This window comes from Glossina fuscipes, unplaced genomic scaffold (assembly GCF_014805625.2).
Source record: "Glossina fuscipes isolate IAEA_lab_2018 unplaced genomic scaffold, Yale_Gfus_2 238, whole genome shotgun sequence".
Classification (NCBI taxonomy): Eukaryota; Metazoa; Arthropoda; class Insecta; order Diptera; family Glossinidae; genus Glossina; species Glossina fuscipes.
In genome coordinates this window covers 696,907-724,342 of record NW_023998581.1, presented here as the reverse complement: position 1 = coordinate 724,342, position 27,436 = coordinate 696,907, and the positions used below count along the sequence as shown (strand labels likewise).

The 27,436-nt window shown below is 35.4% G+C and overlaps 1 protein-coding gene and 1 long non-coding RNA gene across 2 annotated transcripts; both read right to left on the bottom strand.

Moving 5' to 3' along the window:
* Window positions 1-3,889: 3,889 nt before the first annotated feature.
* Window positions 3,890-5,742, bottom strand: LOC119642661. Its single transcript, XR_005248103.1, has 3 exons — window positions 5,229-5,742; window positions 4,878-5,134; window positions 3,890-4,826 (listed from the first exon to the last, which is right to left on the bottom strand). It is a non-coding gene; the product is annotated as an uncharacterized LOC119642661 (long non-coding RNA).
* A 2,165-nt stretch (window positions 5,743-7,907) lies between these two features.
* On the bottom strand, window positions 7,908-23,847 carry LOC119642627 (transducin beta-like protein 3). Its single transcript, XM_038041821.1, has 2 exons — window positions 23,195-23,847; window positions 7,908-8,823 (listed from the first exon to the last, which is right to left on the bottom strand). Exons 1-2 carry the CDS (start codon window positions 23,845-23,847, stop codon window positions 7,908-7,910), a joined length of 1,569 nt encoding a protein of 522 aa, XP_037897749.1.
* Between the last annotated feature and the right edge of the window lie 3,589 nt (window positions 23,848-27,436).

Below are 27,436 nucleotides of genomic sequence, written 5' to 3'. Positions count from 1 at the left end.
ATTGTGGAAAGTTTTAGCAGAACAATGTTTTATAATAAAAAGAAATAGCCAAGCGCATTTAATAAATTGTAAAGAAAAAAAATACACTCCAATAAAAATGAAAAATATGAAAAATTTAGAATTCTGCTTAATTCCATAAGCGAATCTGACATGTATAAACAAATGATTGTGAAACAAAAAAATGTCTACCTAAATGCCTTGATTGTAGCACTGATGTGCACCTGAACTATTATTACATTTTGTCTTTTATTCGTGCGTTTAATAAATGATCGAAAAAAAACAAGGATCAATGTGTTTGCCTCAATCAAGATGTGTTAAGAGGAAGAAGAATAATTTTCCAGTAGCTTATGAATTACGTGCACCCACATGCACCTGCATCCCAGCTGTGTTGTGATTGTGCCGACGACGTAAGACGAACTTCCTACTTCCTTGCCGTGGACAGGAGCCGCCGAAGGAGACAGCCACGACATCGCGAGAGGATTGTATTGTAAGTTACATTAGTTATTTATTCCCCTGTTGTTTTGTGTCCCCGATGAGTAGTTAAGCGCTACAGCTGCCACCGCTGTAGCTGAAAGGAGAAAGGCGGTGTGCATACGTAGGGCCGACGCCAGACGACGACTTACAGTGGACAGACAGACGGCAGACAACCGACGGGACTTTTCTTTTTATTTTATTTTTATTTCTTTGTCAGAAAAAGACAAATACTCAGCCGGCAATGAAAGTACCGAGTCTCATGACAAAGTACTCTACGAGAGCGAGACTAAGACTGGAACTAACGCGATCCAATAAATTTGTTTCTATCAAAGAGTTTGCCATTGTACAGCTTTTTAGGCCATAAACCATTGAAAATTAGAGCAGGTTCTCATAACACGGCTATTGAGAGATATAAAAAATAGATAAACGGAAACTTAGACCATTGAATTTATATGTCGAACAGCTATTCTGCGCTTAAGACTTAGACTTGGGATTTGCTACCGTATAAAGGTTTCAATCGATCAAAATTTTTATTTTATTTTAGTCTTATTATTTAACGGCAGGAATCCGTTTTTACCTACCACTTAAGCATGGACGTATATTCTTTTCGCCCTAATTTTTGCAAAGCCCAACATGAAGTGTAAGAGACCATGTAAAAAATATATACTTGATCAGTGTGAAATTCTGTATCGATTAAAACACGTCTGTCCGGTGTGTGTTTTTGGTACTCTTCTGGTCGTAAAGTTGGGGCTATCGACTTCAAATTTAGAAGAAACATTGGGAGTTCTTGTACGCAGGTTGGTATTGAAAATGGGCCAGATTGTTCAGAGGCCACTTATGTGGCAAATTGTGGTAAATTGAACACAGCTCCATTTTGCTCAATAAACATTTGTGGATTTTTGCTCATTACTCACAAATTTGGTGAAATTTTCACATATTTATTTAACGCAAATTTCTACTATTTATCTATTATCCTTTATTCTACTGTCATCTGCAAAAATTGAAATTGTCCGCCATGCTGATACAAACTTATAAGTAATTACATTTTCTTGTTTTTTTCACTTTTTCGAGGTTCATATGGCATTATTTAAACAAGAGAGAATCTTTAACAAGATTTAGTAGTGTTTTAAAAATAAAATAAATATGCTGGGCACGACGTGGTGGATCTTTTACCAAATTAAAAGATGCCATTTACTTTTTCATAACTACAAGTAAAGGCAGAGGGTGTCAGAAATTTTAATTGTGGTGAGTATGCAAGATTCAGCTCCAGCCGAATATAACAATTTTACTTTTTTCATTCAATTAGTTTATTAGATAGAGCGTGATTTAAAGAGTGGTCGTTATAACGACGCGGACTAGAATTCGCTCTGGAGTAAGAGCATGTTAGTGTAGAAAATTTCATTAAAATATTTTGACATTTGCGGCGTATAGGTTGAACAAAAAATTCTCGAACAGACGTTAAACAGGCGAATGAACGGGAGGACAGTCATGCTTCTGTAAATAAAGGGCATAATAAAATGTAGATATAACTGTAGTTCTCTTAGTTGTGGCACAAACCCACACCATTTTAATACATTGTTATCGAAACTAGCCGTGAAATACACACTTTACAGCTCGAATATAATTTGCAAATAATTTTTTTTTACTGAAAGGCGACATTGAATGCAAACGACATTCTTCGAAAGATCAAAAAATAAAGCAGACCATCTTGCAATTGTGATATATCGAATAACAATAATATGTAATATATATGTAGTATATCGAATAAAGACGCTTCCAACATAGTTTTTAAACGTGCCTAAAGGGAAATTAGATTCGCCAGCTTATAAGTTTTCTAACATTTACCATGCGGTAAATTAAAAATACTATGCGTATTGTATACCGTATTAAAGAAACGTGTTTTCATCCGAGTAGCCTATGATGCTTTTCTCTTAGTTGAAATCCTCAAAGAAAATAATTCGCTTTCAACGTGAATTATTCTCGAAAGTAAAAATCAAAATAAATTGTTTATCTATTCTTAAATTTGTTGAAGCACACGTCAGATTATTATCAACAAAAGTAAATGGAAAGAAAAGAACGAAAGCGTTAATAGGTTAAAATAAAAACCTCTCCCGAAAGTGAAGTGTTCTATGGGTTCTTTGTTTCCTTTAGACTACTAAAATCAATGCTTGAGATACGTTGTGTTTACTCTGTTCTCTCCTTTCCAACATTTTGGAATATGAACTTGTTCTCTTAATAAAGTTTTATGCAACTTTATTCTGAACCATTTTACAAATCTTAAAGTATCTCGACTACCTAGAGCATCTCAATTCAAAGTATGTGGAGTATCTAGAACATCCCGACAATTAATTGAACTCTCAGTTTTGAATTTCTGGTGAGAAAGTCCAGAAAACCAATGGAGTGTGAGAAGGTTTGATCACGAAGCCAAACTAAGAGCAGTCCGCCAATAATTCCGAGTGACATGTCAATTAAATTACGCCTAACGCACAAGTAACATTCCTACTGAATTGCTCGATCCGCTAGCAAGGATTCATACCATGATAATTGAGAAAAATTTAATCTTTCTACATTTTGATCGCTGTAGTACACCTTTCTACTTAAACATGTAAAAACTTTTAGCTTTTACAACTGACGAAAAATTGTATTTAATATGTTTAGCTTTTCTTAGACAACTTAACGCTTGTAAATATTTCCTTTAAGAAGTGAATATCATAGAGATTCTGCCACGTATTGAAAAAATATACGAGTGTGCATATAAATAAATAACTAAAAAACAATGTAAACAACATAAGGAACACTTTCTCGGTGAGAAAGACAATGAAAATAATTTCAGAAAAAAGGCTGCAAGAGTAACAAGATAATAAAACGGAAACATAATGTAAAACGAGGAGAAAAATGCTTCAACGATACGTACTTAAGACCAGCTGCGCCAACACGTACACAGCACTGCATAGTATTCTTATCAGTGAAGTATTGCATGCTCGTTTTACAGACTTTCTTAGCACATATCAAAAAAGTTGTCTTAAATTTTAAATTGAATTTAAATTTGATTTGATGTGTATATATATACATATTTATGTGAATTAATGTAGAGAACTCTTTAATAATATCAAATTTTTGAGTTAAGTAATGCTCTAGTTGGAGGATGCGTAATGCACGCACATTTAAACAACGAATCTCCTTTTACTTCAACTTCATTTCTCGTGCAGTTGCTGGATTGATAGCGTACAGACGGATTTCTTTGGATTCTGAACTGCGTAAATCTAAAACAAAGGCAATTTTTAATTTTTTCAAAAGAAATCAAGTGTTCTCAAGCAATTAATAAAGCATGGACTGGTAAATGAAGAGAGAAGTGTTCTAGTTTATTGTAGTAGTATATCGAAGTTGGGAGGTTTTGTCATGTAGCTGATGCTCACTTGCAATAGCAAGTGTGCTTAATGAAAACCACATGGACTTTTAAAAATATTGGGTTTGTGTGATTGGCGAGTATTTCAATAAAAACGTTTAGTTTTTGTCCATTCTTGATTGCAATCCTTGATTGTAACCCTTGATTGCAAACTCAAGAGAAATCTTCGATGATTCCTTGCGTATGTTCAGAAGAAAATTGACTACATTGCCAACTTCGTTACATACATTTTGTTTGCTGATATGATTTGCTTATTACAAAGTTTGTGCCCATCCAGTTTGCCTGTATTATGTATGCACCTATGTTGTAGTATCTTTTTGCACAAGAAATGTATCTAGTAACTATATACGCCACACTTTTTTTTTGCGCCGTCTTTGTTATACGATTTTAAAATAACACGTTTTTACACGTATGTTTTGTTCTAGCATGAGTCCAAATGAGATATGAGTTTCAATGTTACTTTTTTTGCACGGTCTTCTGGAAAAATATTTAGAGATTTTCATCTTACACGATCTTCTAAAGTTGTGGAACATATTCGCAAAATTTACTATATGTTGCGTAAGGAAAGTATCTATTGTGTAAAAAGAAATTTGTTTATATAGTTATTTAATAAATAAATAAATGAAAATAAAAAGTAAATGTCACTCATTCATTAACGCTTGTGAAAATTTATCCAATTTTTTGCATTTCTATGTTTTTTCTTTGAAATGGTACCCTAAAGATTATGTTTAGTTTAACGAAAGGGTATGTTGAGGAATGGCATTTTAAAATTAATGTAAAATATTCGGATGAATAGAAGAAATATTGTTGCGATATTTTAGAGTCAGGAAATTGCCGTTGTATGTTTAATGGTTTTCCCTCCTTTAGGTTTTTCACAGATTTCTGTTCGAAGTTGGCGCTTTGCCCCTTGCAAAGACAGACTTCCACGTTTTCTGCTCCATTTGTTCTGAAATGGCAAATAAGAAAAAAGCAATTTATAATTCTGCATCTGACTCACAATTTCTTGACAGAGACATTAGTACCGCTCTCAGTCTCATCTTTATTCTAGGATCATCTCGATGGCGCCACACTTTGGCTTGAACATGCTTTTAAATGAACTTAAAACAGACAACTCTTAGTGTGTTAGCGAAGGAAATAGTCTGTGACTTTCCGCTAGGCATTCATTACACAAAGGCAATCTTCAAGGCACGCTGGGAAAAATCCGGAAATTTGAAAGAACAAATGTCTTCAAACAAAAAACTTTTTCCCCATATTCTAGAAGATTCATAATAAGCAAATAAAAAAAAAATTAAATTAATTTTCTAAAAAAAATTTAACTTAAAATATATGGAAACTCAGTAATTATTACATTAATCCACGTTTAAGATTCCTATGTGTTCTTCTGATTGACTGTCATCATCTACTTTTTCCGAGTTCGAAGGGCGTCCTTAATTTACTTGTGCTTTTGATTATTGTTGCACTGCTTTCAGACTCGTTTGTAAAATCTTCTCGGAGTTTATTTTCGCAACAATGTTTAAATTTTATGACGACATACACAATAATTTCCGAAAATTCAATTATTTAAAGCAAAAAAGCAGTTTTCTTGTACAATCCTTTTTTCCATAGATTTTCTTACTTCATGAGAGACGATATAGAAACATGCCTGCAACTTTCTCTTTCAGTTTACTTGGCCTTTGAGAAAACCACTTTACGCTGTATTGGCTAAAGTTATACAAAATTATTTTATGTACGCATGTCATGTAAACACAGTGTTTGGCAAGTTTTAAATTTAGCCACAAGTGGAAGAAGACGTGGAAAAATTGATGTTGTCATCATGTCGATGCCGTTGTCATCTGGAAGGACGTATTTTTTTGGAAACCATTGATACGGCGGTTGCGACTATAAAGAAAACTAAAAGCTAAACAGTTTCGCTAAGTTTAAGTTATTTATTTTAGAAAGCAAGACAATGAGAGATATGTTGCAATTTACAATCAAACGTAGTTTCTACAGCATGCTTGAGGTATAACAATTCTGTCGTTTTATTTGTTATACCTAGAAGTTATTACAGATTGTTTAGAATGCTATTAAGTCGACTTACGTCTAAATCGATAAGCGGCTGGATCTATGTTTAACCCGCCTCTTTTCAAGATTGTGGGGATTAGAAAAGTTCGTAGACAGTTAAGTTTGAAGGTCGATTCGAAGCTGTGGGAATATAGTAACATATTCGTGCGGTTATTAACAGAAAGGTGACGAGAATTCCATTATTGAAAAGATGGGAAGAGAGTGTGCATGAAGAATGTGAATTTTTATTTTCTCTTTAGAACCACGTTCTTTGGGTCATGTATCTTCTTCTTCTGAAATCCAAATTAAAAAGGATTTCATACTTCTGAGAGAATAAGTATCATACGTTTAAAAAACGACTTCAGACTACTTTAGGCAATTCGTTTGGTTTGCTTATTTATAATACAAAGTCCTTAACAGATATTTATATACGAAGCTATTAACACATTAATCTAAAAGCACACTAAGTCTTTAGAGTCGAGCAAGACCAAACATCTGTTCTAAATTTAACGCACTTTATATACTTATTTATTTTTTTTACAAAAAACTTATTCATTAACCATTTTCATGAGATCTGTGCCCAAGATAGGGACAAAGAAATTGTAGTGATGCAAGCTTGGTACAGTAAGTAAGAGTAAAATAATGAGTTGGTGATCGATACTTCCATGACCTAAAAATGGTCGGTTAAGCAAGGTTTGCTGAAATATTTCATATGTCTTTAATTACGTCCGCAGTGTAATGCGTATTCAAAGTGGCAGCCGCTAAAAAGTCTTTATCCTTTCTTAACAATCTCTTTAGTCTGCATATTAAATAAAAGTATTTCTGTGCCTGTGTGTGTGTGTGTATGGAGAGAGCAAGATGTAAGAAGCTAAGTATCTTCATTTTGGATTAAATCTAGGAACGTCACGGCGTGATGCAGTAGTTTTATCTTAACAATTCCTTCGATGTGGGTGTCAAATAACGGAACGTGAGTAGTACGCGACAGGTTACTTATTAAAAAAACAAATTTTATATAATTTATTCGTTTTTTTAATTTTTACATGAAGTCCTATGAAATACTTTCACCTACCTTCAGAAGATAAAGTTCCACGTTTAACGTTTAAGCTGAATGTCCCGGGAAGCATATGTTTTTAAACGAAGAGATAAGTTGTCATTACCATAATTGAAAGAAAATTACTCTTTCACCTGTGTCTAATGAATCCTGTATATATACGTTCATTGCAACACGCAATAGAAAGTTTGAGGGACCCTGTAAAGTATGTATATGCCCGATCAGCGTCAAGTTCTGAATCGCTCTAGGGAAGCCTGCTGTCTCTTGTTGCTTTATTGCCACACTACTGGTTGCAAGAATTAATTTAAGAGCTTTAAACTCACGAAAAACAATGGAATTTGTTGTTGCAGATTGGTATTGAAAATGGGACATATCTGTTAAAAGACTCGACTAAAGAACAACGCGAAGCAAGAACACTTTCTGAGAGAACTGAATAAGGCAAGTGGCTAAGAAATTTTTCAAAATAAAAGACAATATGTTCCATGTCTCAGAGAGATTTGTGGTGCCTCGGCCATCAGAGGCAGTAGCAGCTCTATTAATTATATCTGCTCGTTTTTTCGTTGTCGTCGGAATTCAAATGTGTTTTGTTTACGACGGCCATGTTTGGTTTTATCCTTAAAGCACAATATTGGCATCGTTTACACAGCTACACAGAGTTAAAGAAATTCTGCAGAGAATTGATATAATTCGGTATAGAATTGTATTTGTGCTACAAATTCGATATAGCATGCGACACTACAGTTATTTTTATGGATAAGAATTTTATTAATGGTTCCTTCATATGACCTCACGCTGTATAGGCGTCTTATAAAGTGTCCGTTTTTGTTGATATTACATGTCGTGTTTGGCATAGAAACATCCTCAACTGATTAAAAAGTGCGAGGAAGAATTTATATAAGTGCGCGTAATTGGCAATACGCCAGCTTGATTATATCACTACACCCATGCAAAATTCCGATGTAGTTGCAAATGTAAATTGTTTAAATGGTTGGTATACCTGTCATATGAGCATAAAATATTCAATTGCCACAATATTATAGCAAAGTCCTTACCAGCTGAAAGCAACATATTACTTAAGCCTGGTGTAGACAAACACATCACTGTATCCGTATGGCCAGGAATGATTTTACAATTCATTCCCTTCTCGCAATCATAGAGTTTAATGTGCTTAATGTTCGTAGCCATGGCCAGAAAGCGTTCACTTTCTCCCAGAAAAGTGATATCAAGTATTTCATCGTTGAAGCCAATCAGTTGTTTAATGCAATTTAAACTTTGATTTTCCGCATCCCGTTCAAATATCAGTATGTTGTGATCAACAGTTACTGCAGCTAATTGTTGCGTGACATCGTTACGGAGTAGATGTTTAATTTCATATTCTCCTCGACTTTCGTTGAGTAATGAAATTTTACCAGATTTCAACTTTACCAGCTTTATATCACCCTTGGTTCCGGCTACAATAACCTCACACTCATTAGCATAAAATGCTCCTTCCAATTCATCATATATTGGTATTACCTTCTCCTGAGTTCCATTTAATCGCCAAATTATCAATACTTTATCCCGTCCTACACTAGCCATAAATTCACAATCGGAGTTCCGATTCGCAAAACAAAACGCAGTCACTTGTGATATATGGCCAGACATTTTACAGATCAACTCCTTTGTGTGAAAATTCCAGCAATAAATGCTATTATCAGAGCCGGCAGCAAAAACCTCCGTTTTAAAGGCATTTGGATGGAAATTAGCCAAATACGAAGGACCCGAAAAATCTTTAAAAGCAGCCAAGCATCGACTATTTTCATAATCCCATATACGTAAGCTCGAATCAGCGCCACTGCTGCACACCAAACATCTTGGATATGTGCATTGAGTAAAAAGTATTTTACAGGAAAGCAAAAAATAGAATAACAATTTTCACCGAGAAAAGAAAAGCCACAGTGGCGGTTAGTGGTTTAAATATACAAATATACAGGAAAAACCAACTAAAAGGCCAAAGTGATAAGACAATTTTAAAACAAGAACATTGTAGTCGGGCAAGGCCGACCGTCAGATACCCTACACCACTTTACTCGTTTTATTAATAATAATATAATTTCTTGAGACATATCGCCGTGTTGCCAAAAATTTTGTAAAATGTAGAAAGTGATGGAAACTAATTTGATTAATATACATTGTACCGATTTTCCATAATAAATGCATTTTTCATGGCAAGAAATGATCAACGTTTTTGCAAACACCTAATAGTAATCGTTTAAAATTCAAAGCGACAAATAGTTGTTAAATTATCAATGAAAAAATTAAAAATCATGTCATCTCAAAACAGTAATAAATAGAAACAAAAAAAAAGCAAATAAGAAAATTAAGTTGGGTCGGGACCGAATCTTTTACACCCATCACCATCTTAAAAAAGACAAAAGAAATAAGAGAACAAAATTTCCGTTTCCCTATAATGCGGTGTGGACACAGTTGATTTCTTTTATTTTCAAAATAAAAATTTTCGTCGTATACGCGTGTAGGCGTTGTAGGCGTGCCCTTTGAAAAGTTTTATTTGCTATAGTATATGAGTGGAAAAACAGAAGAATTCTCAGTTTACATGGTGCTGCGGGCGTCTTCTTCAACCGATTTGGGCCATTTTCAATAACAATCTGCGTGCAACAACTTCCTGTGTTTCTGCAAAATTTTAAGATAGCTTTATTTTTGCGGCCACGAGAATGTTTGCAACAGACATTATACAGACGGATAGACGGACATGTTTAAATCGATTTAAAATGCTGACCAAGAAAATATATATTCTTTACGGTGTCTCTGATGCTTTCTTCTGGGCGTTGCAAACGCTTTGACAAAATGAATGGACCCATCACCAAAGAATGATGGGTACAAAAAAAACGACAATGCGAGACTCATATGAGATTATGAAGCACGCTAGCTACATCACCTCACCACAGGGAAGATGATTCAGATTTTGATATTACAAATTTATAAGTGCGAAGAGGAGAAGCCTTCACCGTACTATAAGCGTAAGTGAAGACGAAATTTCTTTGAATAATGCAAAATGCTGTGCTGTTTAAGTACCCGCTGGTGTACACAATAAATATTACAAGAATAGAAAAAACACGCAATTAAAAAAATATTCGAAAAGTGGCTCTGCGCTCGACTATATCGCTTAATCGGTGGCGAGGCATAGATTTAACTCCCTCAACCACCATTATTACTGCCGATACCTTCAGTTCGTTAAATCCTCTCTGTTCGCTAATCCTAAATACTTTTTTAAATTTGTTAACTCTAAAAGAAAAATTTCCACATATCTCTCTCACGTTTCTTTTAATGGCTCTGATTCCTCGAATGATTTTGAAATCTCAAATCTGTTTGCTGTGTATTTCCGACGAAACTTTTCGATTGGTAATTTCGATTTATCAGCAATCTACCCATATCCTATAACTAACTCGGTTTTGATTCCTAACTTCGTTATTACGGAAGATGACGTCTTCATAATTTTTTCGTTGATTATTTAAGGAATAAATTTGAATCCTCGTTGAAAAGAAAGAAAGCAAATGCATGAACTTATTATTGAAGCTTCTTAAATTTTTATTATCTTTTTAATAAGTATTTTAGCTAATGAGCTAATGGAACACGTGCGCATACGCAGTGTACTCAAAATATGGATTTCATTTAGCCGGGCATTTAGCTGATTGCCAAACTTTGCTAATCGTATTGGTATAGGTTTTTTGGTATAGTTTTTTTTGGTATAAATTATATACGGAAAGAATTATCATTTATTTTTGAAAATAGGGTAAAATCGAATGCCACGCCTATAAAAATTGTATAAAACTATTGAGGAGACGTACAAGGGGAGATGAATGCATATTTTTGATACATTTATATAAAAAAGATTATATATTATATTTCAAGCACTTGTATAAGTTATAAATGTATACAGCCACTCTCACAGATGGTAGTAGTAAGGAAATTTTACTTCTTTGAAAATCGGTAGCGCTCTTCGCTTATAATAATTTTCAAAAAACAAATCAACAGTTTTGCACTTAGAAGTATTATGAAAACGTTCAATAAAGATATATTTTTGTAGATGATCAATCCCTATCCGGCCTTTACTCTCCATAGACATAACATAATATTCCGGAATATAAGGGCATCAAATTTTTCTTGTTTTTTTGTGACCCCTCGTACGCTGGGTTCGCTAAATGTTGAAATTCATTTATGCTGAGATTTCTGAAGTTTGTCGAGATTTTAAGCCCAAATGCGTACATCGTTTCCTGCAGATATATTAATTAGTTAATCACATTCATTGCAGTCATTATAGCACGCAGATAATAAAACTTCCTTTATAAGTAAAACTTTAAACGCGTCCAGTATATATCCAAGTGTGAAACTTCTGCCAGCTAAGGATATTATCAATTTCTCCTCTTCGATCACTGCATCTCATTCTAGCTTATTCTCGAAAGTAGCACAATACATGTAAGCAAATTTATTCAAACATAATAATCTGTTGCTAGAGTTATGTCACCAATTCGAGCCCTCTTCTGATCAAAGCTTGATCTAAAAATAATGATAGGTTCGCAACGATGATTACGTTCCAAGTCTTACGTAGCCTTGGCATTTCACACCATGCGTCACTAGCATCACAGCACCTCAAAGCGTTACCCAGGCGGAAAAACGTGAAACCACAGAACGGAAAAAACCTTGGGTTTAGAGCAAGACTTTGTAGATCGTTTAGATGGATAGATTTTTGTGATCATTGAGTCCTTTTGAAGTTTTTCTTTTCCAGGAATGGCAAACAAGTAGATCAAAATTTTCTGTTCGTCAGAATGCATAAGATTTTTGCCCTACGTAACTAGATGTTGTCTAGATCAGATAATTATTTTCCTCTAGATCAGCGGTGGCGAGCTTTTTCTTTCTTTCCCTATTACTCTCGGTATTGTTTTCTAAAATACTATATAAATATTTTAGATGTTCCAACGATAAACGGTTTTTTGGTTTTTTCCAAGCGCCACCAAACCAACTCCACTACGAAACATTTTCCTTCCCGAGTTTTTGGGCACTTTTCACTAGTTTTTTTTTTCTGTTAATGTCGTTTCAATTTTTCCGCCTTTCAACTTTTTTTTTTTTTTTTTTTTTTTTTTGTTTGTTTAGAGATGGATTGGACCAGTTAAGTTAATGTTAGATCCATAATCCAGAAACGAAGTTGAGAGCGATTGATGAAAAGATTTAAGCATAGGTAGACTGAAGTGGCAGAGTGTTCGCAATGAGAGGCTCTGTTCCGCTGTCAATCCATAAATCACCGTACTTGGTACTGTATTGTCAAGATCCGGCTAATAATGCCGATAAAAGAAAAAGTGTAGGCGATTCGTGATTGTAATAGAAATACTAAATGTAAAATTAGAATGAAGACTCAGCTGATTTGATAAAGGCAGTCAGTTGCTTCAAATGCCTAAAGTTACCAGCACGAAAAATTTCATATAGATTGTTATACAGGTTAAATATACTGAAAGATTGTCTAAGGATGTCAAACCTCCTGCACTCAAAATAAAGTGCTCGGCAGACTCAGTAGTATTGCAATCCTCACAAATGTCAGAGGAGGAGACTTTGATCATTTTAAAATAGACCTTGTCGTAGGTGTGATTACTCATAAGACGGTGAAGAACTTTAAATTCCCATGTTGTGAATTTTCCTTTAGGTAGAAGCGTGGGTGTCAAAAAAGGGTAAATTTTGTAGAACAGCCGGTCACTTTTTTCTCTAGCTAAAACATGATACTCATCTTTCCATTCGTTTATGATGAGTTTTTTGACTAGCAGAAAAGCTTCGCTGGGGGGGTAGTTTATGGACAAAACTGTACCATCGAACCTAGCTTGACGAGCATGGAAGTCAGCTTTTTCATTGATACTAAAACCGCAGTGACCTGGGATCCAGATGATGTGGCATTTTTCAATACTTGGGTCTTTTAAAAGGTTGTAGATATCGAAGACATACTTATTGAATGGATCTTTGTTCTTGATTAAAATTAGAGCAGATTTGCTGTCAGAGAAAACTACAAATTTTTTCAGCTTAATTTCAGATGCGTGGATGATTGCTTCTCTGATGGCCAGAAGTTCAATGAAAGTGGATGATAGTTCTTGTAGAACTTTGAATTTTCCTATAAGTAAATTTGGGTATTCAATAATTGAAAAACTAGAGATGTCCGAATTGATAGATCCATCCGTTGCGTATATTTTGAAGTTATTTTCGACGAAGTGGTTAAGTTTTTGCAGATAAGCGATTCGAAGACAAGACCCTGATCGATTTTTTTTTGAGTTGGTGATTGAATTAAGTAAGTTTAAGTCAACTACGCATTTATCATGAATAATATTATTCTAGGAGGGTATTGAGTTAACTTTATTGAAGATGTTACTGAATTTTTTGAAGCAGTTAGAGTAACTAGTGATGACATGATTGTGTCTGGAAGCGACCTTGTCAAAGAAGGCAGGTTTGAAGATTTTTACCTTGAGAAGTTCTTTTGCAGTTACAAGATAAATTCTCTTAGCAACGGGGAGGTCATAAGAGATGGAACGTAAAGTTGATGTTGGTGTTGAAGGGGACAAACCGGTACAACGTCTTAGGATTGAGTGTTGAAAGGTGTAACGGCCGCAAACAAACCTTGGGTAGGGTGTCTGTCGGTCTGTATCAACCGCAAGCAGCGGAATAACGGCATGCCGTTAGACAAAATCATGCGATTTTGTGGTACTGCTTATAAATCACATGATCTTGCGGGATATGTTTGTTTTATTCTTTTCTGTTTTCCTTGTTTACAAGTACAGGCAAAATCGTGTGATTTTGCGGTACTCCTTTTTTTTCCTTTTGCTTTTGCAAGTACAGGCAGAATCGTATGATTTTGCGGTATTCCTTTTTTTTCTTTGCTTTTGCAAGCATAGGCAAAAATCGTATGATTTTGCGGGATCTTTGCTTGCTTTTGTGAGAGTAGCGGCAAGCCGCTATAGAGAGTGCAACAGGAAGAAGAAGAGGGAAATTGAGTAAGAATGAGAAGTTTGTCTGCTTTTTAATTTGAAGATAGAGGGGAGAACAACTTGGCCTCTGGTCGAGTGCGGACGTGTCCGCGAGTTGTAAAAATTATTATTGGCTTCGGTTTTTAAATTTAAACGTTTGTTGTGAACCAAAAACTCCACTTTAAAGAAGAAATATCCTTAATTTACATTGAGTGATATTTAACAGAAAAATTCATCCAAATTCTGGATCGGTTAATAGCAATAAAAGTTGTGGACTTGTCACCTTTTGATAATTAATTCAATGATTTCTTTTACCTGAATATCAAAAAAAAAAGGGAAAAAGAAACAGAAAGAAAGAATCTAAAGTTAAACAAGAAAAAAAAGGGTTTTTTACCAAGTGAATAATGTAGAAAATTGTTGATAAAAGAGCACATTTATGAACAAATGGTCGTGTAAATTTTTGTTAATTTTCTGAAATTCTTACCAAAATGAAAGTTCAACGGCAAACATTAAGTGTCGAAAAGAAAAGTTGATAAAAATTTCGCATCAATTAGCTTGAAAAGATTGATGAAAGAACAAAAAAGGAGTTTTCACTTTGTACAAAAATCTCAGAAAATTCCAAAGCGTCAATGGAACAGTTTATCATTTTTAAAAAAAAAAGAAAAAGGAAAATACCTTCCGATATAAGAAGGCTGCTAAAAGCAAAAGTCGTGCGTAAATTTCCTAAACATTATTAGTGCAAAAATTGCTTAAGCATTATTATTGCAAAATTTCTTAAACATTATTTTTGCAAAAATTTCTTAAGCATTATTATTGCGAAATTTCTTAAACATTATTATTGCAAAAATTTCCTAAACATTATTATTGCAAAATTTCTTAAACATTATTAGTGCAAAAATTGCTTAAGCATTTTCTTAAACATTATTATTGGAAACCTGAAGTTTTTTGGTTGACGTCATTACTTGTTAAGAGGAAAAAAAATAGAAATAAAGAAGAAAAAAAGAAACCAAAAAAAAGGAAAACAAATCAATGTGTTTACTTCAATCCAGATGAATTAGAAGAAAAAAAAACGAATCTTCCAGTTTTATTAACTTGTAAATTACGTTTACACGCGTGCACCTACACAGAAATTTGTGGCAAGGGTTTAACGTGGGTTCCTGCCTGAAAGGCTTAACCCCACGGTGGCCCAAGCCACTTTTAAGCGTACTACGCCTTCTGGCGAGTTAGACAATCCCCACAGAGTAGAGGCCTAAACAGCACCAGAGTCCAGAGCAGTTTATTGTGTATGGAACAATAAACCCCACTCTGGTCAATGGCGAGGCCTAGCTGCACTCAATTGTTCCATTTTAGCTAGGAACTCGCCAACCACAACCACCACGAGTACTCCCCGAAGGGCCGCACCCAAGCAGTCAGGACTCACAAATTGATCAACTGACTACTTCCGCCATAAGGCTTCCACTGTGCGTGCACCTACACACACAACAATATAAATTAAAGTTTTTATTTGAGTGGAAGAGCTTAGTAGAATGAGGAGGAGGAATTGCCGACGTAGCAGCTACGCAGCCGACACTGCACCGACACCGATGCTTGTATTGTAAGTCATTTTAGTCTATTTAATTTTTTGTCCCCGATGAGTGGCTAAGCGCGAGCTGCCACCGCTGTGGCTGAGTCGAAGGGGTGTGCATATGATGGCACTGTAGGGAGGACTCCAGACGGTTACAGACTGACTTACGGTGGACAGACGGACGGTAGACAACCGACAAGACCTTTTCCTTTTTTAGTATTCTTTGTCAGGAGGCTCAGGGAGCCAAACCCCTTTCAATAAAAAAAAAAATATGCTCTACCGACAACAAAGGGGCTAGTACCGTGACAAAGGTTTGTATTTTTTTTAATGTATACGCAGGAGCGTTACACGATGTAGAGTAGGGATATTCAATTTTGGATCTAACAATAGATTTGTAAACGTTTAATGCTTTCCTACGTGGGAGTCCGGTGTGAATGTTGGTCAGAAGTTTGATGACATTTGAGCCTGTGTTGCAATTTTCGAGGCTATCCTTGTAATGCTCATGCGTGGTTAAACTTGAGTTGATTATTCTGCCCAAAAATTTAAAAGAGGAAGACGGACTGATTGATTTTTATACCATTGATTGTAATGTAAAAAAATTTTTTGGGACCCTTAGCAAAGCGAATGACGTTTGATTTTTCCGGGTTGAAAGTTAGATTTAAGTCTGCACAAAGTTTGTGAAAAAGATTGGCTTTAGTGTCGAGGTTACGGACTGCTTCCATTAATGATTTTCCAGCAGAGATGATGAGGAAATCGTCAGCATATTGAAATAAATGGGTAGAATTGTCCTGTAATTGATGTAAACCGGCTGTGTATAAATTGAAGAGAACTGGGCTGAGACAGCTACCTTGAGGTAAGCCTCCACAAACTTCGACTGTATATGGATCTAATACGAGAGTTCTCGAGGAAAGAAAGTTGAGAACCCAATGCCTACTTTGTGTCAGATAGAATTTGGTCCAGTTTCGCTAAGTTTACACGGTCGTAAGCTTTATTAATGTCTAAGCAAAGCATGACTACATGATTCCCATTTGCTTTTTCATTTGCAATTGTGAAAAGGACTTCATTAAGGCACATACCGGTGGAGATATTTTTTTGGTAAGCAAAGGACCTTGACGGGAGAAGGTGTGAGTGATTCAGGAATTTTGTTAGTCTTTCTTTAATCATTTGGTTGGTAATTTTTAGAAGAACAGGCAAGAGGGATATGGGTCTGAAGTTGGTGAATATTTCAAGATCTTTTCCGGGTTTAGGAATGGGCACTATTTTAATTATACGCCAAACGGTGGGAAACGAGTTGGTCATCCAGCGCTCATTTATAGCAGATAGCAGGGTTAGAAGGCTTGGCATGGGAAGGACCTTTATCATTTCATATTTGATTCCGTCATGGCCTGCTGCCGTGGACTTCTTTTTCGACTTAAGGACGTGCATGAGTTCATCAAGGGAGAATGGAGAGATGTTTTCCATCCGAGAGTTAAGTAAGGAGGTTTGGAGACCACATGTCGAGGGAACTTGAGCTTTCAGCCATTCAAGGTAGGATTTGTTGTTGAGATCATCCCAAATGGGGTGCTTGTATTTATTTTTTGTGGTGCGATGACCATTTAAAAATTTCCAGAATGGCTTTGTATTGCTATTTGAGCATAGTTCTTCGATAACGAGGGCTCGATGGCATCTTTTGGCTTTTCTAATCGATTTCTTCCATTCTTTTTGTGATAACTTGAAATCTTCAAAATTAGAAATATTGGGGTATTTGGAAAATTTTTGTTTAGCAGCCTGTAATCTACGGAATTGTGAAGTGAGCAGCTCGTTCCACCAAGGTTTTGGTGAGTAGGAATTCGAGATTTGGATGTCGGATTTGGCGTTAATTATTTCTTGTTGAAATGAGCACTGGATAGATTCGACCTGTGGCTCAAGACATACGTGAATAAGATTATTTAGGAGTTTTTTCCTCGAGATAAAGTCATTTATCTCGCACGAGGTAATAGAGGTGGCATTAAAGAGAATAGGAAGGTGGTGGCTGTTTCCCAGGAAAATTTCTTTTTTAACCTCCCGTTTGAATGTGAGATGGGTTGCGTTAGTGAAAGTAAGATCCAACACGCTACCACAATTGTTGGTCGTAGAGTGAAAATAGGTTGGTGAATTATCATTCAGACAATAGAAGTTACTAGCTTTAATGATTTCTTGCAAGGCTTTGCCTTTATTGTTTGACACGGAGTCACCAAAGCAAGGGTGTCTTGCATTGAAATCTCCTGCAATTATGACATTGTGGAAACTATTGAGCATATCACAGACACGATTAAAGTCATCCCGAAAAGATTGAATGGGGATGTTGGGCTTGAAATAGCAAGCAGCAATGACGGTATTAGGTTTTAGACATGATAATGACTATGTCAGCAGTCGATTTAAATGGGATTTGTTTGAAGGATATGCCTTTTCTGGCAAGGATGGCAACACCTCCATAGCCGTCACTTCTACATTTATAAGCGGAGTTGTAATTTGAGATTTTGAGATCGGAAATTTTTTCATCGGACAGAAAGATTTCACTCAAGATGGCGAAATCAGTACGGTTGGAATTTATGAAAAAATCAAGAGAATGGACATTACGCCTGAAGCTTTGTATGTTATACTGTAGGAAGGACGTCATGAGAAATGTTAGAACATGATAGGGCCGACCCAGATGTACCTTGTTTTAAAAGATCAAATTTTGATTTAAGGGGACTTATTTCTGTTTGGATGGTTTTAAGCATGTCTTCTTGAGAAGAGATGGAGAGAATCCTGAAAATCTTTTCCAGAATTATCTCCATTTCAGTGGATTTATGGTTATTGATGAAAGTATGCTTTTCAGGGGGCGGGGTAGGTTTTTTTGGCTCCTGCGACTTGTTACTGTGAGTCGAGGGCGTCTTGAGAGACATTCTGTGCAAGGACTTGGGAATACTTGTTTTATTTTTTAAAACTGCATTGAAGTTTTTGTTAATTAAAATATTATTTGTATCAATAGTACGGTCTCTGATATTGTTAGGAGCATTGCTGTCCTTCATTGCTGGGAAGTTTACGTCATAGTTTTCAAGTAAATTGTATGGGTTGTTAGAGAATTTCTCTTTGTATTCTCTAAAAGATAAGTTCTGGATGGTTAAAATTTTTTTTAAATTTTCCTCTTTCTTTCTTTTTGGACACTCTCGAAATGTTACGTTGTGGTCCAGAGACCCGCAACCTAGACATTTGATTGAGAGGCATGAGTCCGTAGGACAGGCCGGTGACTTGCCACAGTTCAGGCATCTGCTTTCCTTACTTTTGCAGAATTTGGCGATGTGACCAAATCGGGCGCAATTATAGCAGAGCCTGACGGAAGGAATGAAGTAGTCAATTGGAATATTGCAATAGTTGAATTTTATACTCTTGGGAATTAGTTTACCCTTGAAACCAATCTTTAGGCTGTTTGTTGGGATGAACATTTCTCTGTCTGCAGGGTCTCTTCTGAGGATTCTTGTAACAGAAATGATTTCAATATCAGAGGTAGCTGAGTTGAGAAAGTCCTCTTCCTTAATTGAAGGTGGAATGTTTTTTACGATCCCAAATTTTTCTGTGAAAATTCTAGGGATGTAGGCCTTGCAAGACTTTGGACCAAAATCATTGTTTATTATGAAGTTGTTGGCATCAACCGCAGTAGCAAAACCAAGTTTGGCTTTGCCATTGTTGATGGGTTTGATATTAATCAAACCATCCAATTTGAGATCTTTGATGTGTTCGAAAAAAACTAAATCTGAGTTAAGGCGAAAAGGTTTCTCTAGGTCATTGTTGCATACTTCAATGAATACGTAGTACTCACCGGTCGTGTCGTCACTATAACGCTTTGGACTAGTTGGGTCAGAGCTCTTTCCTTTTATGGGACTACTATTATTGTTACTGTTCACCGAGCTGTCTTTGTTGGGAGGCTTATTCCTAGAGGGAGCGATCGGGGACTTTAAGGAGGTGATATTGACATCCTCAGTCAAGTCTTTTACAGATGAATTGTTCTTATCAGAGATGATCTTTTTGAGACCTTCGTTCTGGGCTGTGATTCTTCTTTTAAGTGAACCCTTGCTATGCGTGATTCGAACAAAATTTTCGAAATCATCATCGTTTGATAACATGTTTGAGAGCCTCACCCCCTTGAGGGGCGGGCGACTTTTAGGTTTCGTGCTAGATTAAAGGCAGGAGAAAAGGATCAACTGACTTACCGAGAAAAGAAGGGATATGGAAATCAGCCGTTTTTGGTGGAACCGACAGAAACGAACAAAAGCCAAAGTGAGTCTTCTCAGGATGAGGTTGAAGACAGCAGGTGGTCCTGCGCAATTTGCGGAGCAGCACAAGGACGTCGAAGCCTTTGTTGATTTTGTTTAAATGCCGCAACTTCACTATATATATTTTCACTACTTCAAGAGTTTTCAGAAACAAAAGTTTGTGAAAGAAAAAAGAGAATTTTTTCTTTTTTGTTGAAAAACTAAATAGTTGCGTATAAATTGAGAATAAACCAAAGCGCAACTAAATAGTTGCGTATAAATTGAGAATAAACCGAAACGCAAAATAAATAAATAACGCAAACATTTATCAGCTGTTTGTAGGTAACAAACAAAAATCCAGCTTTTGTAGCCCATACGTTTTATTAAAAATCCGCCTGAGTGGCCGAGTAGGCAAGAGTCTCGCAAGTCAATGGTCGTGGGTTCGAATCTCAAGTGCGGTAGAGTTTTTAATAAAGCCGAAAGCCTTAGATGCTAGTGCTTTAAGACTTTAGTCTTAGAATTTATTCTCTGGCTAAATTTCTAATAATAATAATAATAATAATAAAAAAGTGCAGTAAAACTTCGAAGAATAGATTTTTCTTAATAAGCCATGAAGCTCATATCATTTTAAAAATCGCGTTCGCCTTGGAAGTAATGCGTTCGAAAATAATAATAACGAATTCTATCTGATGGGCAAGAAAGTGACTACTTTTACATTTATACAAAATTTAAAATTTCTTCTGTATGGAAAATTACAAAAGAACGGAGCTGGTTTGCACACAGCCAGTTTTTGCTATTGGAATAGCGACACTGATGGAAGCTGCACAGTGTGTTGGGAAGATAAGACCATATATTGTATTGCATCTGTGTTTGGTTTAGCGATTTAGATGAGAGAACCGAATTTTTTTGATTTTGCGGTTTTAAGGGAAGGTATGGAGAGAATTTTGAAATTACATTGGAATATATCATAAATGTGTGGAAAATAAAACTAATATAAAACCACAAACCTTGTATTTTCATATCAGCAGATTTTTTTCCTCCACTTCTTCTCAATTGATAGATATGCTCACGCCGTTTCTGTTACTTCGTTCCATTAACAGATGAGAGAGATTTTTTATTCACCATTTTTATATTTATTTCTTATTAAAAGCAACCCTACGCTCTCTCCACTATCCACACATAGTACTTTTTTCATAAACGATGTAAAGGAAAGAACCAGCTAACGTTTTTCTGTGAAACATAAGCATTTTTTTTATTTCTTTTAGCGTGCCTACCCCCCATGCCCATCATCACTTGTAATCGTGTATGTGTAGTTCTTAAAAAAGAAAAAAATGAACATAAAAAAATTGGTACAAAACAATGTAATATTTATTTACTGATCAATGTTTATTTACAGATAGTGAGGGTTTTTATCGTTACATATTCGAATATAACTGTTGTTGGCGAGTTTAACTGTTATTGATTTAATATAATGAAGCCCTATTTTACGCGATTTAAGAAATAAGGTTTTTGGAACCGTAGCGAAAATTGACACAAAAGGAAATTTTTTCTTTAAATTCTTCAATACGATCGTGACAGATCATCGGACGAAAAAATTTTTATTATCGAATATGACTCTTCCCACTTCAGATGAACGCGAGTCGTTTTTAAGAATCATTGGCCCTTGCGACTTTGTTACAGGCGGTATTGTAGGTGAACTTGGAGAAAGTTTTCACTTTCTTTTGACGACATAGTATTTTAAAAATGGACGGCCTTCATTTAAATATGGCTTGGCACTGATTATATAAGAGTTGAATACGGTCTTGGTTATTCGAAATTTATTTCGAAAAAAACAAAAGGAAAATAAGGCGCATGTTTGTTTGTGTAAAATGATGCAATCAGTAAAAAAATCATACAAACGTAAATAAGAACAAAAATAATATAAAATTTTTAATAAAACCAAATTAAGTGAAATAATTTCTTATTATTCATATAATTTCACATTTTCATTACTTAGGACTTGAAATTGTCAACTTGAACCCTAAATTTTAATAATTATGCGTTTTTACGTTATATAATACATTAACGTATGAATTTACCTCTAAAGAATATATAATGTATTAAAATGAATTGAAAATCAATCTCAATTTTATATTATTTAAGTAAAAGACAACTGTTTTTTTTCTTATACGTAGGTTGGACTAGGTCCGTTGACGATAAGATCAATATTGTGCTTTATCAATGATAGTGATAGTATACAATGATGTATAGACAGATTGATGAAATGCAGCTGATTACAAATTTTGGCGAATTAACAACGTTACAATAGCGGTAAGAAATAGAAAAAAAAGAAAAATTAATTAATATGAATATTTGAAAAATTTAAAGTTTTTTATTTTGGTTCAGCTGTTTGTAAGTGAACTATTTTATGTGGACTTTATTTTATTTTCAATTTGCAGCAGTTTTCCTTTATAAATTCAACTCTAAATAAACAATATGAACGCAAACCATGTGCTATTTTGCTTACGCCCGATTTGGCAGCTTTGGGAGATTGTTTCTCGCACTTTTAGTGCATACATAAAGCAAAAAAAGTCGAATTTCGAAAATGAAACCTTGTAAACGCCTAACATAATAAGCGGGGTCGTCATGTAGGCAGGCGATTGTCACCGTGATTATTATTGTTTTTTTTGGGCCAGAATTTTTTATCGCCAAGAGACTAATCATGTACTATTATGGTCAACTATCCAATACTTCCCGTTTGTTTTGTCTAGAAACAAACTATATATGGTAAAGTGTTGTTTACAAGCACACAAAATGAAACTAAAAGAAAATTATGTAGAATTTGTGTTACGCCATAAAATGATAAATGAATTCGAATGTTCAAATATTCATATACGATTGACAGAAAATTTTTATTTAATATATAAAAAGATTGCTTCAATCAAAATAGGCATTATTACTTTCAAAAGATTTACATTTTATTACCAGTATATCAAAAATTTCTTGAATCAAAAAGGTGCAATAAGTTCAAAATTTATTTAATGTAAATTTTGAGCGAGTTACAACTTTAAAAATTAGTTCTATTTTTACGTTTTTTATAACATTAATTAGTTTTGTGGTAGCAATCCTGGACCTTTCTTTCAGTTGGGATGCCTCCACGCATATGTCAACCCCATCATCTTAATAGGTCGTCGGTGCTGGGTTATTCAAATAATCGCCTTTCGCTTTGTACTGGATCCAAATGCTATACAGCGCTGCGCAAATATTTGCGACTTTTTCCAGCTTCTTTGGGCCGTAGCAGTTCGTCCGCTCTACCTGTAAGATAGCCCAGCGACTTAGAGAAATTTTCAAAAACTGTTGTTAGAATTTCGAAATGAACAAAACAAAAGTTCAATTACCACTTGCAGTCCGAAATTTCTAGTAAGGCAGTACTTTCGTGACCGCGTTTGCAAGGGATCCTTAAGGAGAATGTCAGTGGGCATGTCAAATACTTTCCTATCTTCCTCGGTTTCAAAAATATCCACAGTTTCTTCTTCTAGTTCTTCTTCATTAGGTCTTTCTTTCTTTATGCGGCAACGTTTTGGATAATAATCAATATCATCCGTATTCCATATGTTCTCCGAAGCGCAAACGCGATCAATGAAACCATAAATGTCATCATTTAACTCAATATCCACTTTCTCAGTAGGTAAGGCGTTACGCATTTTAATGTGATCCAAATCGTATCGTTTAAAAAATCGTCTCAACCAACCGTTACTGGCGAAAAATTGTTGTTCTTTTCCTGATTGCGGTAACGAAACGAATTTCAACATGTATTCTTTAACGCTGCAAAATATCTTCTTGGCCATAATTTGTATGGATAGGCCATCTACGACGTAACCTTTCATATGCTCATGCCATTCAATCCACATGATTAGCACTTCTTCAGTTTTCTCCAACATAATATATCTAGTATAGGAAGTCGATTTCGCATTTAAGCCGGCACCAGTGAAAACTGCTCGTCTAATGGCATTTTCGTTTTTCTTTATCGATCTAACAGTTCCCTCGTTTAAGCCGAAAATCCTACCAACCACTGTCGAACCCATTGTAAAGTTGTTAAAACGTGCGAGTTTCTATTTATACAAATCTTGAACACATCCACTAAGTTCATAGCGTGACACAAACTTCTTTGCCACTGATTGAAAGTACGAAAGCGCGCTGTCATCACCATCTACCATTTAAAAGGATTGGGACCACCGAAGCTCTCCATTAACATCTGATAGCTTTTTCTTATCACCTCTTGTAATAATATGAAGGCTTTACGTGCAAATTAAGTTACTTATTTCAAAACAACCTAAGCCTTTGTGCAAGTCTGTTCTTGGAAAGAATCGCTGGAAAGCCATTGGTAATACCCCAGCTACAGACTCTGTTACACAGTTTATTGCGGTAGACTACATGATGCTTATTGGATACATCTTTTGTAATACTCGTTTTATATTTTTACAATAATTGCTACAAATACAACCATGCACAAGGTTGTTAATTTGCAGGTCAATCCGTTTATTTTTTTATGTTAAATGTCACTTTTGAAATGTCACTTGCCTGTAATTTTATTCTTATACGAGCATTTTCAAATAATAAGAGCTTTTCTTATATACTTTCTTTCTCATTTCCGAGTCGACTTGTGTTCAGTGTAGTGCGTGTTTTCTTTTCGTCTGCGTTTTTTCAATTGTTTCGGTGTTTTCGGTGTTTTTGTGTATTTAACTTCTGTCTTTTCAGTGTTATTGCTAAAACTGGTTAACGCGGATATCGCGTATGTGCTTTTGTTTCGTCTATATATAATAAAAAATAGAAAACAAAAAAACAAAATAAAAAAAAATTGAAAACATTTGACACTTTTCTTTAGTAGTTCCCAACCTTCTTCCACAGTTCCCAAACTTTTTCAAGTGAGTGGTTATTTCACAAATAATAAGCAATAGACAACAATAATGCATAATGGCCCCGGGGCCGCCAGACAAAAACTCGAATAGATTTTATCTATTAAGTGATACATTCCCCCAAAGAAAAAAAAGTAAAAATTCAGATTTTCCGTTGTTGCCGATCAGCGATACAACCCCTATTGATAAAAAATATATTGTTATTTCTTCAACCGATGCTCGAATAACAATTTCCCAAATTAGCCCTTTTGCTATAAAAAAAGCTCTAGATAGCATTACAACATACATCGACTCCATCTCGATTCTACGCGATGGGAATTTACTGGTCCTCGCTGGGAACCCGCGCGCAACCGAAAAACTCATAAAGGCCAAATCTTTAGCTAATCTATGTGCTATTTCAGCTAAACTACATGAGAAACTTAACTCGGTTCGAGGCGTAATTTATGCCCCTTGCTTAAAGCATGTGTCGGAAGATGAAATTGTTCGGGAAATGGGCATTCAAGGAGTGACTGAAGCATATAAATTAACCAAACTGAATGATGACGGAAAAACACGCTCTCCTACAGGAAGGATTATTTTAACTTTTGATCGCTATCGATTACCGCGAACAGTTGATGTGGCGTGGTATAAATGTAAAGTAGAACTATACATCCCAAATCCTATGAGGTGTAAAAATTGCCAACGCCTGGGTCATACGGCAAAAAGATGCACTAATGCTGCATCTTGTGCTAACTGTGGTCATCCTCCTCATACTGAAAGCTGTACCCGTAGTTTCTGCATAAATTGCAATGATCAACACTCAGCGTTAGACAAACAATGCCCACGTTTTGTACAGATGCGTGAAATATTAAAAATCAAAACAGAAAATTACTGTAGCATGGGCGAAGCGCGACGCACATACCGGGAAAGAAATCCATCTGTAGCCCATGGAATTGGCAAAAGTAATACCTATGCTGCTGTTGCCTCGCAAATCGAGCCTAGTAAGACTTTAACTGCAACTGCTTCCAATGAAAAACCAGTTCCACCATTAACCAAAATTTATATCGCGAAACCAGTTACATCACTTGCCAAAGATAATATTGAAAAAACCAAAGCAACTGTAAATATTGAAAAAATCAAAGCAACAACACATATGCTAAAATCTAATATACCAAATTCTCCAGAATCCCCAGCTCTCAACTTTACTCAACATATCACAAGTGGTAATGAATCCATTCTTTCATCCATTAATCAACCTTCGAAAACCAAAGCAACTGCAAATATTGAAAACATTAAAACAACAACATATATGCTAAAATCTAATATACCAAATTCTCCAGAATCTCCAGCTCTCAACTTTACTCAACAAATCACAAGTGTTAATGAATCCATTCTTTCATCCATTAATCAACCTTCAATTTCAAATTATTCACGTGCGCCAACCCGTTGCGCTTCAAATGTACCAAATCACCTAAATACAGATTATTCTGCTGGTAAGAATAAATCATTCACGAAAAATCCCTATAGCGACCTTCTCGACGGAGACGCTGACATGTCAACTTAACCCTCCCTCCACTCTGCTTACATGTCATTACAATTAAATAAAGTTTTTAAAATTCTACAATGGAACATTAAGGGACTTATTAATAATTTTGATGAACTCCGTACACTCATAAGTGATTTTAATCCAACCTTTTTATCGCTTCAAGAAACCCATTGTAGAAGCTCTTTTAATCCTATTCCATCCAAATCATATACTGGATACTTCACGAATGCTGATCAAAACTCATATTCCAAACAAGGAGTAGGTGTTTTTATAAAATCAAGTATACCTCACAAACGCATAAATTTAAGCTCAAATATACAAGCCGTAGCGATACAAATAATGTTAAATATAAAATTTACAGTGCTTTCGCTCTATATTCCACCTTCGCAATCGTTTTCTCAGCAAGAACTCTACAGTTTATTCTCCGTACTTTCCCCCCCATTAATTATATGCGGCGATTTCAACAGCTGGAATACCATCTGGGGCTCAACAGTGAACAACACTCGCGGTACTGTTTTAGAAAAGGCCTTTTTTCAAAGCAACCTTTGCTTTTTAAATGGTGGAAAACCAACGCACTTCTCAACTCATCATACTTTTTCACATATTGATTTAACATGTTGCTCTCCATCACTTCTTCCTTTGGTGTCCTGGTCTATTTCTGATTATCTACATAATAGTGATCACTTTCCAATCATAATCGATCTTAAACTTTCAACGTCCTCTGCTACTCCAGCAAAACAGGCCAAAATTCCTCCTAGATAAAGCGGATTGGATCAATTACTCCAAACAGTTGGAGTCATTTTTGAACTCAAAGCCATTTAACGGGAACTGCCACCATGATGCTGTTATTATGTCTAAAGCGATTCGCACGGCTGCTCATCTTTCTATTCCTCAATCCAACACCTCTTTTAAACGAGTTAGGGTTCGTTTCGTTTTTGAGGAAAAATAAAATGGATCTATGGCACCGCTTTAAGAGATGTCCTGATCAGAATCACTTGTTATTATACAAAAAGGCCTTCCTTCAGGAAGGAATTACGGACATCAAAGGCACATAGTTTCGAACTTTTCTCGAGACGAATTCACAGAAATACATCAATGAAAGATGTGTGGAACAAAATCAACAGACTTAATTGGACTTCAAACCTGAACCAAATTTCTGCCATCTACACTCCCAATGGAACTTTAACTGACGCAGATGAGATTTCTAATTACTTTGGAAAAGTGTGGTGCGAA